The sequence below is a fragment of the Camarhynchus parvulus genome, chromosome 12, assembly GCF_901933205.1.
Source record: "Camarhynchus parvulus chromosome 12, STF_HiC, whole genome shotgun sequence".
NCBI classification, from domain to species: Eukaryota; Metazoa; Chordata; class Aves; order Passeriformes; family Thraupidae; genus Camarhynchus; species Camarhynchus parvulus.
This window is the reverse complement of record NC_044582.1, coordinates 11,034,247-11,049,975: the sequence shown is the minus strand read 5'-3', so window position 1 is coordinate 11,049,975 and position 15,729 is coordinate 11,034,247. Positions and strand designations below refer to the sequence as shown.

The window sequence follows — 15,729 nt, the reverse complement described above, 5'->3', positions numbered from 1 at the left end:
AGAGATAATTCCTCCCTTGCTCTTTGATAAGAATAAAACAAACTCATGACATGAGTTATGCATGCCAATGAAACAATACAGTGTTGGAATAGTCTGGCTGCTCTTAATTGTAAATTTTTGTAGCTTTTTTGTTTGGGTGGTAGAAGAAGAAAGGTATATTCATACCTGCTGGAAATACACACTCACCTGGTCATAGTATTTATTGATGTATTTGTACAATTCATGGAGAGCCACCAGGGAATTGAGGTCACCTGAGTAATTCTGTTTATAAGAGAAGAAATCAGACAAAACTGTGAGACACCTAACAATTGTCCTGTCAAATTCTGTGTCCTCACAACTCATTAAGAAAGCAACAGGAAATAGAATTCACCAACAGTTGCTAGCAAAGGAAAAAAATCACATGTATTTCTTGCTCTGAATCCTTGACTACCCCCTCTTCTCTCCAGTGCTTTCTGGGCAGACCCTCACCCTCCCTGTGGTGCAGGGCAGCCACTAGGCACAGTCAGTGTGTCTGAGCAGAACTGCACACTCAGCTGGAATATCTCATCTTTGCATGAATAACTCTCTCCTGGATGCACTGGTGAGGGGCCAGGTGACTTCTGAAATACTTTTATTTACCCGTGACAGCTCAGCCAGGGCAGAGTTCATCTCCTGGTCACTGGCAGAGATGGTCTGACGAATGTCTGCGTAGTACCTAGACAGGGGCACACAGGAATTAGTGCATGGTCCCCTCTCCTCACTGCTGAAACTACAGCTCCTCACATCCATCACTTACCTTTCCACCATCTGCTTGTAGCGAGGAATGTCCCGGGCATAAAGCAGCTTATTGATTGGAGAGTCCTTGAACATCCAAAACCAGAATTGGTTATGAAAGGCTCCTTTATTGTGCTGTGGACTAACCTCAGCAGGTAACACACTTCTATTTTCTGTCACTTGTTCAGGACCAGGAATTTTTTGTCCTCTGCATGGAGAGGCACTTCAAATAACAGGCTCTCTTCTAGTAATGCAGTCTGAGGTACCCTGCGATGTGCTGATGAAGGCACTCTGGGATCCCTAGTCCAGCCTTCCCCCTGGAGCTGGGTGATCACCAGTATGAGATCACACTGCCTATGGCTTTGCACAGCTGATGCCTGATGTGCTCCAGAGATCCACTCATCCCATCTCTGATGACCTGTGCAGGACTGTTCCACCCTCAGCACAAGGTGAGTAGTGATGGTGGAAAGCCTTTCTAATGGCCAATCAATGTCCCAAGTTGATTCCTGTGACTCCCACTGTCTGCCACAGCCAACTGAATTCAGCTCTGTCCCCCAAATAACTGCAAGCTGTAAATAAAGAGCATTCCTCAACAATTTCTTGTTGCTAAACAAAATCTGATCCTCCCTCCTCTCTTCCCAGGAGTCCCCATTGCTCTCCAGCTGCACATGGGACCCAGGGGAGCCTGGCCTGCTGTCCCCATGGTGCTTTGTAAACATTATTGCCTTCCTAAGGCAGCACTCAACTCTCTGTGCCAACCATGGTCCTTTCTCCCTCCGTACTCACCCGCCCTAACTTATGGTCAGCTATTGTACAGGAGTCCATGAAGGTCTGTGCAATGACCAGCAGCACAGCGTCCACGTTATCAGACGTCTGAACATCAAAAACAAACTGGGGGTTCTTGATGATGTTGATCCAGAACCGCAGGGGGAGGCTGTAGAGAGGACAGAAGTGCAAAAGGGCATCAGCAGAGGTGGCAGCTGCAGTGCTGAAAGATACTCTACATGTTATTGTATCTCTCTGCTCTGCCCTCCCAGCAAAACCAGCTCTTCACCCTATGGTCTGCTGCCCTGCACTTGAATTTCGCTCCTCCTCAGTAGGCAGAGGTGGCTGTCACTTCACAAGCTCTAAGCAAGTCAGTAGTGCCTCCTCCAGGGCCCTCAGGAACACCCTACCTGTTTGTCTTCCAGATATGGATGGTCTCAGGGTCTGCAATGCCATAGTGCATGGCCTGCTCATCTAACAGGTCAAAGAAGTACTTGACTGCCAGAGGAACAGGGCGGTTGGTACTGAGGATCACCTGGAACAAGTCATCCACAAACTTCTGCAGAGTGCCCTGTGGAAAATCAAGCAGGACTGGGTCAGCACAGGCAGAGGAGAGTAGAGAGCCTAGGCCTCAAAGATGAGAGGTCACCCTCTTCTTCTCAGTGACAGCCCCTCACCCATCCACCCCTACTGAAGGGAGCAGCAACAAAGGAGAAAGGAGGCCCCTGTGGTGTGTGGGACAGAGGTCAGGGAGAACCTGGTGAACAAAGCAAAACGTAGAGGAGACTCAAATGTTCTCAAAGCCACTGAAGGGCATTGCTTCATCTTCACACACACCCCTGCAATCTGCTGGGGGATATGAAGGAAGGCAAGATCCCAAGCACAACACAATCTGTGCTTCTTCTCACCTTCATTGAGAGCAGACGTGTCAGATAGATCTCTGGGATTGCCTTGGCCCGCTCCCGATCTCTTAAGCTCCCACGCCGATGCTTGGGAAGCTCTGGCTCTTCTGTTGGTTTTACCAGGTGCCAAAGTTTGATCCCACCTTCATCTGCATCTTCCAGCATTGGTGTTTCTAAACCAAGCAATTGTTTACAGATGAGTGTTGGCTCTCCCACAGTAGACTTTGGCCAGGTAAGGCCCAAGAAAGCAAGATTTCCCAGTATAACAGAAACACAGATGGGAAGGAATCTCTGGAGGCCTCTATCCAGCCTTCTGCAGAGTACAACCTTTGCCAGCTATACAGCAGATTGCCTTTGTTCACCCAAAACCTTCAAGGTCTTGGAAACTTCCCCACACAGAGATCCCCCACCACCCCAGTGGTCTGTTGCAGGGTTGAACCACCCTTTTGCTGAAGAAGTTTTGTTCCATATTCAGTGTCAATCTCTTAAGCTGCAGCCTGTGGGTACTATCCCTCATGCCACAGGAGTATCCATGGAGTTGTCTACTCTGCCAGGCAGTAAGGAAACTGCCTGATATCCCATCATCTCTCTCAGGCCATGCTCAGCACCTGAAGGAACAAAGATTTCTGCAAGTTGCAGACTGTGGTCAGCCCTAGAGAGTCAGACAACTGTGCTCGTTCTGCATTTTCACACCCAGCCCAGCCTTCCTTTGCTCTCACACTCTTACTTTTCTCTGACCTCACCTGACCAAACTTTCACATTTCCTGACAATCCTATTAGGATCCAAGGCATGTGTCAGCCTTCTATATCAGCATAAAGCTGGGGCTACAGCAAGAGACTTGTTCCACAAACTGGCAAGTGCTCTGAAGTAATTTTATGAGAACAAGACATCAAACTCACTTTCTCCTGGGATGTAATCCTGATTTTCCCTGTGGATATGCTTGGTCAGGCGTGGGACGAGTGCTACTGTTGCTCCATCAGGCACCTGCACACAAGGAAAACAACAATATTCAAAGCAAATGGCAGGTTTCTCATCAGCATAATAGGCAAGTGCTTGTAGAGCGTAACAGGCTGTACCATCACTAGAAACAGGGACAGAAATAGGGATTTGGAGGCACCATAACTGTCTTTCCTGAGGGTGAGAAAATCTTGTCTGTACCAATTAAAGAACAAATGTTCAAAGTACAACGAAGATAATACGCAGGGATTGAGGTCATTCAGATCTAGAACATGTTGCAGCAAGGTACTAACATACTGCAAGATACAACACACTGGTGCAAGGTAATTAAAAAAATCCCTCTTTCCACTGTTAGAAGGTACTTGGCAACTCAGTGTGTCATCACCTCCTGACTGATCTGGCCTGGAACAGGAACAGATCCAGCACATCACCTTCACTGCAGTATGAACTTGTGCCTATCCTTCCAAGCCCTACACATGCCCACATCTCAGGTATGGGATAAGGATAGGGTTGTGTTTGAGGAAGTCAGGCTGCAGCCACAGCACTGACTTAATTTGAATATGCTCTGCAAGAAAGGTCCAACCTTCTGACAGTGGTCAACCCGGAGCCAGAGCTACAAACAGAGCCTGACAGTGTGTAGAAGGATGAGAGAAGAGATAAGGCAATGGCGGACTGAGTTCTGACCTTGTAATGCTGAAGAGTGTTCAGACGTTTCCAAGTTCCTTGCACAACAGATGTCACATCCTCATCGGACAGTATCAGATGACCTGCCAGCCCCGATCTCCACTCTACAGCCATTGAAACACAAAAAAGGAAAGGATTAACTGCTCACTCGAGCCATCATCTGCGTCAACCTGGCTGACCTCATTAAACACCCTCTGGTCCTCTCAGCTTTTACCTGTGCTATTTCACAGACAACTTAACCTGAGCAAGTGCCTGTCATGATGCTGAGTCCCGCAGTCACAGGACAGACCCCTCTGAGCAAGCAACAGGTGGCCTCATGGCCTCCCATGTTCCACCTGTCATATTCCTACAAATTCTGTCAGATTGTGACTCTTCAAGGAGGTGGTTCAAACCACAAACATGCACCCATAGATGTTATCAGCTACTATTTCCTTGGTACCTTCTCATCTCTAAATGTCACTATTATTCATCAACAGAATTAAGAAGATGGAAAACTGAGTGTTTTCTCTCCCAGTTTAAGTTCTACCATTCATTAGCTACCATGGGCAAAATCCTCCCTGACATATAAAGAGGCTGTCAAGAAGTGCCAGTCTATGCCCACAGCATCTTTGCACTGCACTCAAATCCTTCTCCCCTCCGACACTTTTTCCATATCCCTTTGACCAAGCCATTGCTGCGGTCTGAGTCTGGCAAAGAACACCATGAAGTGAGAGAGGGTGACCCCAACTGCTTCTTTCCCACCCCTGCCTCTTTCTGTTACAGCCTCCTCCCTGTTGTGCCCAGCCAGGGTGGTCAGTGATTCTGCACACTCAGCACAGAATGACAGATGTCATACATGCCAGGGTGCTGTGCACAGACACTGAACCACCATTCCTTCACTTCCTCACTGAGTTTTGTCATCAAAGAGCTCCGCTCACCGAGGTCCAGGGTGTCTGGGTCTGGCCGGTGACAGTATGGCGTCCCTTTATAGATCTGATCTAGGATTTTCTCCTTCACCTGGGTTATGGTGTCACAGTCCAGCACTTTCGCAGAAATCCCTTGAGAGTCTTCTGCCCCTCCTGCACCAACTCCTGCTTGTGTCAAAGCATTTAAGGTCTGGGGAAGAAAAGGTCACAGCTACTCAGCTGATAAGATTACATCTGACACATTTACACCTTTGATGGCTGGCATTCAGGCAAGTTAACAGCTAGTCCTTTCACTGGGAGATTCAGAAAAGAAAACATCACAGATGTTAAACACCTCAGTCTTGTGTTCTTAGCCTTGTGTCAAGAGCTGGAAGCCGGTTCAAGAGCATTGGGCAGGAGCTTCAATGTGCCATCAGCAACATCACCCCTTTATTTCTAGACACAGCACAGCACGTACACCAAGGCTCCCATCAGCCTGGGGCAAAAGTGCCTGATTTAGCAGACCTCTTCATCATCTACGAACTTGTGCTGCTGGAACAAACCTAGCTCCCAGGAGACAGTGGCAGGATGTGCTGCACTTGTGCTTTGGTTATGGGAGCAGAGACATCCAGCCCTGTCATACCAGGGAGGACAGAAGATTTGGCACTTACCAGAGTGCGGTACTCCAGGTCCTCTCTCAGAAGGCGGTTATCATTCAGGGTATATTTGGCTTTCCCTGTCACCCAGTCAACTGGCCCTTTGTCCACCTGGTGTTTGATTCCTCGAAACAGCATGTAAAGGGGCTCCCCAACAGAATCCTGGCATGGAAAGAAGGAGAGAAATTCAGCTTGCTCCTCCCAGCAGAGCCCCAGGCATGGAAACATGGATATCAAGCAGCTGAGCCACAGTAGGCAAAGAAAGATCCTGTGCCAACAGCTCCTGCTCCATGCACAGGAAAAGTGCACTGTCCAGCTACCAGAGAAATGCACATGACCAAAGCATTGTTCTGCCTCTCTGTCACTAATCTGAGAGAATCCTTGCTGCCTCCTCAGCCCTCTAGAAAAGGAATGAGATCCAGCATCTCTCCTTCCATGCACAGACCAGCCGGTGTCCTGTGTATTTCAAGATAAAGGAGCTACACTGAGGCCTCCATGAACCAGTGACACATCCTGGAAACAAGTGGTATTGATGCTGATTTAAGAATCCCCATTCCCAGCGAGCAGCCCAGCCCTTATTCTTCACCCTGAAATACAAGGTGACCCTGGCACTATTTCAGCTATGAGTGAGGCACAAAGCAAAGCTGTGCCTGTCTCCCCTCTTTCGGCCCCTCTACATTACAAAGAGCTCACCCTCACAAAGGCATACAGGCAGATGGACATCCAGTTGGTCAACAGCTTCTCTACCACTGTTTCTGTCCTGAAAAAGAGCATCAGGTTGGTCACAGGAATGTGGTGCAGAACTGGGGGAAATCTGGAGGTAAAGATCACTTGCTTTGGAAGAAAGGCACTCTAAGTCACAATACAGAATGGAGAGGAAAAAAAAGCCTTTCAAGACCAGCACAGTTAATGCTTTTTACACTGCTTATTGGAAGCACTTGTCAGCCTGAAGGAGGCACCAAATTACAGAACTGGAGAGACATGAAGCAGGGAACAGTGGCAAGCCTCTGGTAGGTCTCAAACAAGGGAAATGTGTTCAGATCAGAAGGATGGACCAGATAGGAGACTACTGGGGATCTAAACATGGGAGATATCTCAGTTTAGCTTCCAAACATGGCATGACTATGAACTCAGAGACCTCTAAACAGCAAAGTGGGATTAGAAGACTTGGCAGAGCCTTTCAGAGTTTGCCAGTCAGGCAGAAGGCTCTGTCCCCTCAGGAGTGGGACCATGGCTGGCTCACTCACCTCCGCAGCATCAGCTTGGGGTTCTTGGCCACATACTGCTCCACGAGGTCATTCAGGAGTGTTTTGAGGATGTCAGTGAAGTACTCCAGCTTCCCATGCAGCGACACCGTGAGCAGCGATGCCACATAGGCCCGGTCTCTGGGAGAGAAAGTGCGCTGGATCTCCAGAGTGTGGATGAACTGGTGGGAGAGAGAAAAGCCAGTGTGTGACTCTGCTGAAAACAAAGCAGTCACAGCTGCTGGCTCTTGGAAGAAGCAGTGCAGAGAACTATTAAGGAATGAATGTTGAGACACTGCCCACCTCCTGCTGCCAGTGTCATGGCTCTGGCCCCGCAGCAGGATGCCAGCAAAGACAGGGACATTACCTTCGTGAGGAAGAGTTTGCTGTTGAGGAGGTTGGAGAGCTGGACCAAGCCCTGCTCCACTGTTTGCCGTCGGCACTCAGGAATGTCAAGGTCCCTCTGCAGTGGAGACTCACGGTGGCCCGGAAAGAAAATGCGTTCTGCGTAGGACTTGTAGTCCAGGAAGGGGATCCCTGTGCCCACAAGGTCACTTGTGAGGTCCATCATCTCAGTCATCAGGTCTGAGGAAAAGGAAAATGCCCATGAGGATGACACAACTGACATGATCTCAACTGATGGTGCAGAGCATGAGGTAAGTGGAGGAACCAGGGCCACCAGCATGGGGCTGAGAAAGAAGAAGGATGTTTCCTCTCAGGAAGAGGCATATTGTGGTCTCATTGCTAGAACATTTAAAGCTAGACTAGGCAGCAGGAGAAATAGCATGAGGAACGTTCCAATCAGGAGCTGGTTTCCAATTTTGTAAAGAGGAAGCCACTATTCAGAACACATCTGTGGTTACAGGCATTGTCTACAGCAAAGATAGAGTATTAGAGACCCGCTCCCCACTCCTTCACACATTTAGTGGGGACTACAGTCTCAGTCACATGCAGAGTTTCAGAGCCCCGTGTCTTCCACAGTTGTAAAGAGCTGAAGTATAAAGCTTGTAAGCTTGGAACATGGGCTGCAATTCAATTTGCCCTACACAAAGACTGGGCTAGTAGTTGTCCTTAAGATCCCTCCAAGCGTGCTGTCTCGACTTTAGCTCTTCACCTGAGTCTGGAGGATGAAGTGGTGAATGAGAGAGGTCTGTATAAATCACTGTGCCCTGAATTAAAGAATTTTAAAAGGAAGAATTTGGCTCTACGTTTCTATGCACTGGCACAGGATAAATTATCGCCTGCTCTGAGCTACGCAGACAAGTACACAGGAATGGGAAGAGAGGTAGGGTTGAGGGTGGTTCTCCAAGTTTCCCTGAAGCTGCAAAACCCCAAGAGCTCAGTGACTGACCTGTGAATTCCTTTTTGCATCTGTCCCGAACACTCGTTTCCAGATTTTCCAGTTGGATTTGAACTTTCTTGTAATCTCTCAGAGCCTGTTTGCTCTTCCTCCTGAAATAAAGAAGCAAAATTGCTCTTGGTGGCACTAGCCCAGGGACTGTCCTTGCCAACTGCTGTGTTGCTGCCAGGGCAGTTGGTGCTGAGGCGATTTCTACAAAGCATCATTTTTGAAGGACACCACACAGTGTACCATAAACTAGATGTGCCTCTTGAAGCACCCATTAGATTCTAATGAACCACAGTGCAGACTGTGACTAGCAGGGCAACATGCCTCCCACATCCAACACCACCAGGAGCTCAGAATTTGGCACAAAATAAAGAAAACTGTAAACCCTGTTTAGGTCCAAGATGTACACACTTAGTGACACCCACTGACAAACACTGAGAGGAACTTAAAGGCCTCATCCATGCCAGACCTTCTTACCTGTATATGAAGACAATGACCAGAACAATCAGTGCCACAAAGGATGCACCGACACCCAAACCGATCTGTGCCTCCAGCGGGAAGGTGAGCTGGCTCTCTGTGTCATACTGCACTCGGCCCAGGAGGAAGTTCAGGTTTCCCATCTGAACCTGTAAGAAGAAAGCATTTGCCATGACGATTCCATTTCTCTGTACAGGAATGAGATACAAAGCCACAGGGCTTCTCCAGAATGAGCACAGGGGGCACACAGCTGCCCAGAAGAGCTATTCCACAGCACACTGAACCCAGCTATACTGTTTGCTTTCAGGAAACTTTAGCCTTTAAGAGCAGAATTTGAGAGCAAGACCAGTTCCCTGCCATCCCTGTTACCTCCCCCATCCCTCAGCAGGGCTTGCACCTTGCCTTACTTCACATCCCACTCCCACTTCTCGCACAGGCTTCAAGAAATGCCAGGGTTCCTGGCAGTGCTGCTGATTCCCTACCGTGAACTCTGGGAGCAGGTCCGTGCCCTCGCGCTTGGTGCGGTGCCGCGGAGCCGGCTGCTCCGAGGGGGGCTCGCAGTACAGGTGATTCCTTGTCAGCGTCTTCACCACACAGATGCCTTCCCCAATCATAGCCATAACTTCATCCTTGGAAATAGCCAGATCTAGATTTTCCCCCTGAAATACATTTGGACAGCACATGAAATCAGTGAAAAAACAGCTATGTATTACCATGGTTTCAGAAAAGATGGAGGAGACCAATACCATGAGATGAAAGCAGCCTTTTTTTTTTTTCTTTTTAGGCTCAGATGTGAATGGGCTGCAGGAGTTAAGTTTGTATGCTAAAAAATTCAGTTGCATATGATTTAGATTTAGCTTTAGGACCTGTAGCACACTGCATAAGTACAGTTATAAATAGCCTGTCCTCTTAAGGCTCTTCAGCGAAACCCAGCTAAGCTCAGCTCTTCACTCTGTATATTTAAAAAGGTAGTCTCATGTCAGTTAACCTGCACTCAGCTGAGTCAATCAATGCCTTTCAAAGGTATAACATATCTGTGCTATTTCTCTTATTTGCTTTAATTTTTTGGGGATTAAGACTTTTTCTTTTTTTAATAAAACCATGCTGACTGATGTTAATTACATTTTTATGCTTTAATGCTTTCTGAGCCCAGAGCTCTGTCAGGGTATCCCAACAGGCTGACAGATCAACCTTCTTGTCTTTTAAAGTTCTCTTCCAGTCTTCTCAAACTGCCCTACATCTCCACGGTGCATTCAGCTCCAATGGCAGTGGTCTAGGCATATCTATGCTCTTACATCCTCACAGGTTTTCACCCATATGCAAAAAGAGAGCATGTGGAGGATTTGCACCTACAACTGCAGCCATTACTTTCTTTAAGAGTACTGGACTGAAAAGTACTTTTCCATACAAACAAAATACCTCAAATTTTTCTTGCATGTACAGTAAAAATAGAGTCACCGTGCTTTTCTGTATCATCTTTAATGAGTGATGTTTCTGCCTTCACTTAGTAACGGGTCTTCCCCACTGGCAGGATTCTTTTATTCCTAAGTTACTTCTAGAGGAAACTGAAGTAGTTATGATAGAGTCAGCAGCTGAGAACAGGATGTGGGGATAATGTAGTACTAATATCTCATATACAAACAGTTTATTAGGATTAAATAAAACCCCAAAACAAACCACAGAAGTTTCCATAAGCCCTAAGAAGCCCTAGAAATTATTTATGGACTCAGAAGGCTTTTTTGATGAACTTTTTCCTCCTCTTATGTACTGTTTCTCACAGGCCAAAGCAGACGTGCAGTGACAGGTTGCAACCTGTCAAATGCTTTAAAAACCTTGGATGCTGCACAACACCAACTTAAAACTTCATACAAGGAACATTAATTCCAGCTGGTTTTTGTCTTACCTCCACAGAGATGACACTTCCTGGCTTGTGACGATATGGTTTGGCAGGGTCCTCAGCATTCAATGGTTTTAGGATGGGGTTGACTTCATAAGAGAAAGGCATGGGATGCAGTGAGTTGAAATCAAAGCTCAGATTATCCAGAATAAATTCCAGTTTGATTCGGACACTCCTCAACAGCAGGTTAATGGCTGGAGTTTTGCACAGGATCAGGTAGGAAGAGTTAACGAGACATGGTTCTTCAAACTAAGTGAAAAAGGCAAAAAAAAGTGTCAGTAATGAAACACCAGTGCTTCTCCTGCAGCTTGGCAATACTTTCCACCCCAAACAATCTGGGGCCAGTCTGCATTCTTCTAGTCTGGAGAAATGCCAGAAGAACCCTGCTTAACTGTAAAGGGGAAAAATCCAAGATCTGAGGAATTCCCCATGTTACTCTAAAGGAAAGCTTTCATAGCACTGGTTTTGTTGGAAGGTCTCAGCAGTGGGAATCAGCTCTGACATTCCCCTGGCAGCAAATTCTGGAGAGAGACCAGCTTTAGATTTCCCTGCTCTGAGAGAATAGGACCAAACATCTTCAATGCAAGGCTGTTTTCCCACTCTGAATGCTTCTGTGAAAGTGTTCCCATGCCTGGTTGGATATGTTTTATACATTCAGTGAAAGCATTAGAGTATTTTTTTTTCTGCCCTACAGTCACAAATCTTTTGTAAGAACATTGATAAAACCAGCTGTTATTGATGCATGTGCATCAGGAGCACATTTATGACAGGAAGCCCTTCATCATTTGCACTAGTGATGCAAATCCTTCTTGTACTCAGGCTGCCAAACCACCCTCTACCTCTGCAAATTCTGCTGCATGCTCTGTGACCTTGATGACCACATCAATATCTCTGTAATGACCCATCTCAGCAGACTGGCAGCAGAAGAGCAGAAAATAATTGTGGTGCTGGTAATTTCACTGCCTGGTTTTGTATGTCAGAGTGAAAGACATCCCAGGAACTATAGGGACAGACTGAAATATGCAAAAGGAAGAATCTGAAGCACAGACACACTGAGCAACACAAGCTCTCTGGCTCAGATGTAAATTCCTTTATCTCCACACTGCTGCATTGCTATTTCTGTCCCACATCACAGTCCTGCACATCTCTAGGCAGAGGCAGACCCAGCCCATGGAAATGTTTGTGGAAGTGCTTAACCTCTCAGCCTGGCAGAGAACACTTCCATGGGCCAAGACTGTCGGTACAATCCAAGCAGATAACAGCAAGTGGTGGGAGGAAAAAAGCCCTAGACACAGAAAGCCCACTTCTTCAGAGGTGGAACATCAACCCTTGTGCATCCACACCCCCACAGAGTGCTGTGCTACCTGCTGGATGCTGCACAGAGAGCCCTCAGGACACTCAGAGTCTGGGACGATCCTTCGCCATCGCCCCACTCCTCGGCGCCGGCGTTCAGATGGAGAAACTGTAACTCGGATCTTTGGTTTCTGTACAACATCCAAGTTGTATCCATGAACTCTGAGCACTCTCCCTCCACTGAAAGACAAAAGTAGTTGATCTGACTCACCTGTAATTCATTACCTCAATTCTGTCCATGCTCCCATCCTTCTGTTTATGCTCATTCTGGCAAGCCTGGCTTCACCCCAAAGTGCTACTCAAGAGAGAGGACATTGGTGCTGCAGCCCCAGCACACTGCCCAGGGGAAGGGACACTCGTTCTTTCTACCTGAGGAAGCTTTTAGGTGGCTCTGCAAAAGTGATGTTGGGATCCAGAGTATATCTAAAGAGGGATCCTTCCAATCTCCGCTCTTGCTCCCCGTATTTGATGGTGACTGGGAGTTCTGTGGACACATTGCTGGGACTTGTCTGGCATGCCAGCTGATCCTCTGTCATCTCAGAGAGGCTTGGAGAGACAAGAAAAACAAGGGATTAACACAGCCACTGCAGAGACAGATTTTATAGTACTGTGCCTTTCTCTTTGCAGAGAGTCTGCAAACCTCTTCTGCTATTTTCCTAAATCTCACAATAAAAGCTCTTGTGCCTTATCTGTGCAAATAATAATTGCTGGGCAGCTGTTGGGAGCAGCATACACACAAAAAGCAAGTACAATCACTGTCCAGACCAAAGGGGTTGGACACATGCTACAAAGGCATGTGCACCTCCTCACCAGCAGTGAGGTGAGGCAAGTTTACATGTCCTGGGGTGCAAGGGAACAAGCAGCTCTTGGGATCAGGCTGCAGGAGCCAACTGCAGCTCCCCACCAGGAAAAGCAGAGTGTCAGGGTGGGTTACACTCCTGTCAAGGGACAAGCAGAACTGAGGTGCGCAGCCCTGCTCACATCCAGGGAAGGTGGGCCAGAATCTAAGATGGTTGAGGTTGCTGCCAGGCAGTATCACACCCTGGGAGGCTCTAGGAAGGACTCAGAGTGCACAGATAGCATACTGGCAAGTTCTGATCTTACATTTGACAAGGGAGGTCTCCAAGCAGCACACTGATCTCATTAGGATGCCCAGTCAGCAGCTTTGAGCCTAGAAGGGTAAGGCAGGTTCCTCCTGCTTTGGGACCCTGGGTTGGAACAATGGATTTCAGCTCTGGATTCTAGAAGAGGGAAGAAAAAAAAAAGAAAAAAGAAAAGGTAAGTGAATGACAAAGACCTCAAAAGACAAGACAAGAAAACAGCAGAATGTGTTCAGTAGCCTACAAGGCTCTGAAAATAGAAGCTACAGATCCAAACCACAGCCAGGCCTCAGCTATACTCCAGCAGCTACTTTACTGAGCAGAGGAGGGATCAATAACACCAGCAAGAACCACGGATCGAGGACCTTTCCACAGAGTGCCAAAGGCATGTGGATGCTGCAAACAGCAGAGCTGTGAGCCTCACACACAAACCTGAGGATTAACAGTCCAAAGGGATTGTTCAGATCAGTAACTGGATTAATAACTCAGTTTAGGCAAAACAAGGTAGCAAATAAATTGCCTGCTTGCCTAGCAGATGAGGAGATTAACAGCAGGGAGCCCTAAGAATTTTTGTGGAGACCTGCGCTGTAACAAAATAAAAGTAATACCACAGAGGAGCTGCTGCAAAATTTAGCCAAGTGACACAAGTAAGTCACTGCTGACAAACAAAAAGCAAGATCCATGAAGTAAGGAGGAAGGAGACTAAAGGATAAAAAGCAAACATGTACACCATTGCTAGTCTCTAAATAGCATCCTGGTGATAACCAAAAGAAGAGCAAGAAGCATAATATAGTACATAAAATGGTTCTATCAAGCCAAAAATGGAAGAACTTAAGACTTGTCAGAATCTCTTGTAAATTGCACAGAAAGGAAGAAAAAGAAGCAATTGCATTTGAAAGTTACTTAGGTATTATTTCATAGTTGCTGGGTTTAAGATATCAAAAAGTTATCAGAAACATGTTTGAAAATGATAGGAAGCATTTCTCCAAACAATGCACAGGAATTTTGGACTTACTGCCACCAGCTGCTGAAGGTCAGAAGATAAAAGCATGTTCAAACAGCAATTTGCATATTAACAAAAGAAAAGTCAGAAGTCTTTGTAAGGTGTTAAGCCATCAATAAAAAAAAATCTTCAAGTTGGAAACATAGAGGAAAAATATAGAGTGTCTCTAAGTATTTAACAGCTACCATTGTCAAAAAAGAAATAAAATCACTAGACTACAGGATCTTTCGTATTACCAGTACAGCTGTTCTTATAAATCCAAAGGGGGGTGAGGGAGGAACAAACCAAACCAAACCAAAAAAAAATCCCAGTACACCACACAACACGAGTAGCAGAAAAATCAGATAAAAATATAAAAATACCAGCAGCAAGTGCCTGGTATAATTCTGTAAGTTCATGCAATAAACAGCCATTTAGCAGAGATACTGGGAAAAGAGGGGAGATATTACAGTTATGTTACCTGATAGGTGAAAACATGACCAGAAACCCCACGACCTCCTCCAGGCACCTCCACCACGATATGCCCAAACCTCTCTGTCCAGCTCCCGCCAGTGACACACACAATGCTGCAGGACAATCCAAGAACAAAGTCACACCACGGGAGAGCAGGGGAGCTGCATCCACTGCAGCACGGCCTAAAAACATCTAGCAACCACTGTTCCCTTCTTCCAGCCTTATCTGATGCACAGAATATGCAACCAAACATCGAGAAACACCTCTAAAAAAGCTGGGTTGGGTGCAGCAGAAAAAAGCAGAGACCAGTTCCAAACAGGCTCATCCTATCTAAAATTATTCTTTCTGGGACAGACAAGGATGAATCCCATTTGTCACAGATACACAAAGAGTCCAAGAACTCTTCTATATTCCAGAGTTATCAAAATCAGTTGCATCTGGAGGGACCTCAGGCCAGCAGTGGTCAATCCACACATTAGTGCTGTGTCTGATGCGGGAGAAGACCTGGTCTTCAGCCAGTGGCCTCTGCAACCAGCCAGATCCCCTGATCTGCACCAGCCATTCCTCCCAGCCCTTTTTCCAGACATAATTTGCTGTGGGAGATGCTGACAAGATGAAAAGTCAAACTGTACTTAGAACAGAGCAGCAAGGAGTCCCATGTTACAGCACTCATTTGCTAACAGAAAAGCTAATCTGCAGGAGACTTCCCAGCCCTCCAGCATAGCAGGAGATTAATTTTGTCTGGGCCTTGCTCAGGAGTGGGTTCCAGGTTCACAGCTATATCCCCTCAACTAAAGAGGCTGAGGAATTTGAACTTAGGCAGTGCAGTCCAAACCAAGACCCTGTGATGCCAGGTGACTTACAGATACAGAACACAGACAGTGCTAACCCTGGAAAGATTAAGCACTAATTCTAGGATGAAAACAGAAAGCAGATGGATCCAGACAAACAAATTGCACAGACAGGACAACATTGCTCAACACAGCAAGCCATTCCCAGCAGGATCTTACCTGGCTCCTAGAGAGAAGGGTGCTACAACTACTGCTAGCATGGAATGGACAAACATGTTTGTGATAGCTCTGATAAGAGTTTACTCACAATTGCCCTCCTCTTCTCCTGCTGGTTGTTTGGCTCCTCTCCCTCCCTTGTCCAAAGCTCCCACCTACCTGCCCTGCCACAGGCCAACTACATAAATGTCCTTTTCTCCTTATCCCTCATTCATACCTCTTAACACCTAACTACTGTTTTATTA

At 46.7% G+C, this 15,729-nt stretch overlaps 1 protein-coding gene across 4 annotated transcripts in view; it reads right to left on the bottom strand.

The window, feature by feature from the left end:
• The window catches only part of PLXNB1 (plexin B1), a 73,626-nt gene that overhangs the window by 665 nt on the left and 57,232 nt on the right, over positions 1 to 15,729 (bottom strand). For all 4 annotated transcript variants that reach the window (XM_030956508.1, XM_030956509.1, XM_030956512.1 and 1 more), the window contains 21 exons: positions 14,485 to 14,590; positions 13,026 to 13,162; positions 12,291 to 12,467; positions 11,933 to 12,101; positions 10,575 to 10,817; positions 9,154 to 9,330; positions 8,672 to 8,820; positions 8,198 to 8,298; positions 7,214 to 7,431; positions 6,850 to 7,028; positions 6,296 to 6,362; positions 5,618 to 5,764; positions 4,980 to 5,157; positions 4,063 to 4,166; positions 3,321 to 3,405; positions 2,427 to 2,593; positions 1,929 to 2,089; positions 1,540 to 1,687; positions 776 to 840; positions 619 to 694; positions 187 to 261 (listed from right to left, as the gene is read on the bottom strand). In XM_030956508.1, the coding sequence (XP_030812368.1) occupies positions 187 to 261; positions 619 to 694; positions 776 to 840; positions 1,540 to 1,687; positions 1,929 to 2,089; positions 2,427 to 2,593; positions 3,321 to 3,405; positions 4,063 to 4,166; positions 4,980 to 5,157; positions 5,618 to 5,764; positions 6,296 to 6,362; positions 6,850 to 7,028; positions 7,214 to 7,431; positions 8,198 to 8,298; positions 8,672 to 8,820; positions 9,154 to 9,330; positions 10,575 to 10,817; positions 11,933 to 12,101; positions 12,291 to 12,467; positions 13,026 to 13,162; positions 14,485 to 14,590 (2,929 nt within the window). The remainder of the gene's footprint in view (positions 1 to 186; positions 262 to 618; positions 695 to 775; positions 841 to 1,539; positions 1,688 to 1,928; positions 2,090 to 2,426; positions 2,594 to 3,320; positions 3,406 to 4,062; positions 4,167 to 4,979; positions 5,158 to 5,617; positions 5,765 to 6,295; positions 6,363 to 6,849; positions 7,029 to 7,213; positions 7,432 to 8,197; positions 8,299 to 8,671; positions 8,821 to 9,153; positions 9,331 to 10,574; positions 10,818 to 11,932; positions 12,102 to 12,290; positions 12,468 to 13,025; positions 13,163 to 14,484; positions 14,591 to 15,729) is intronic.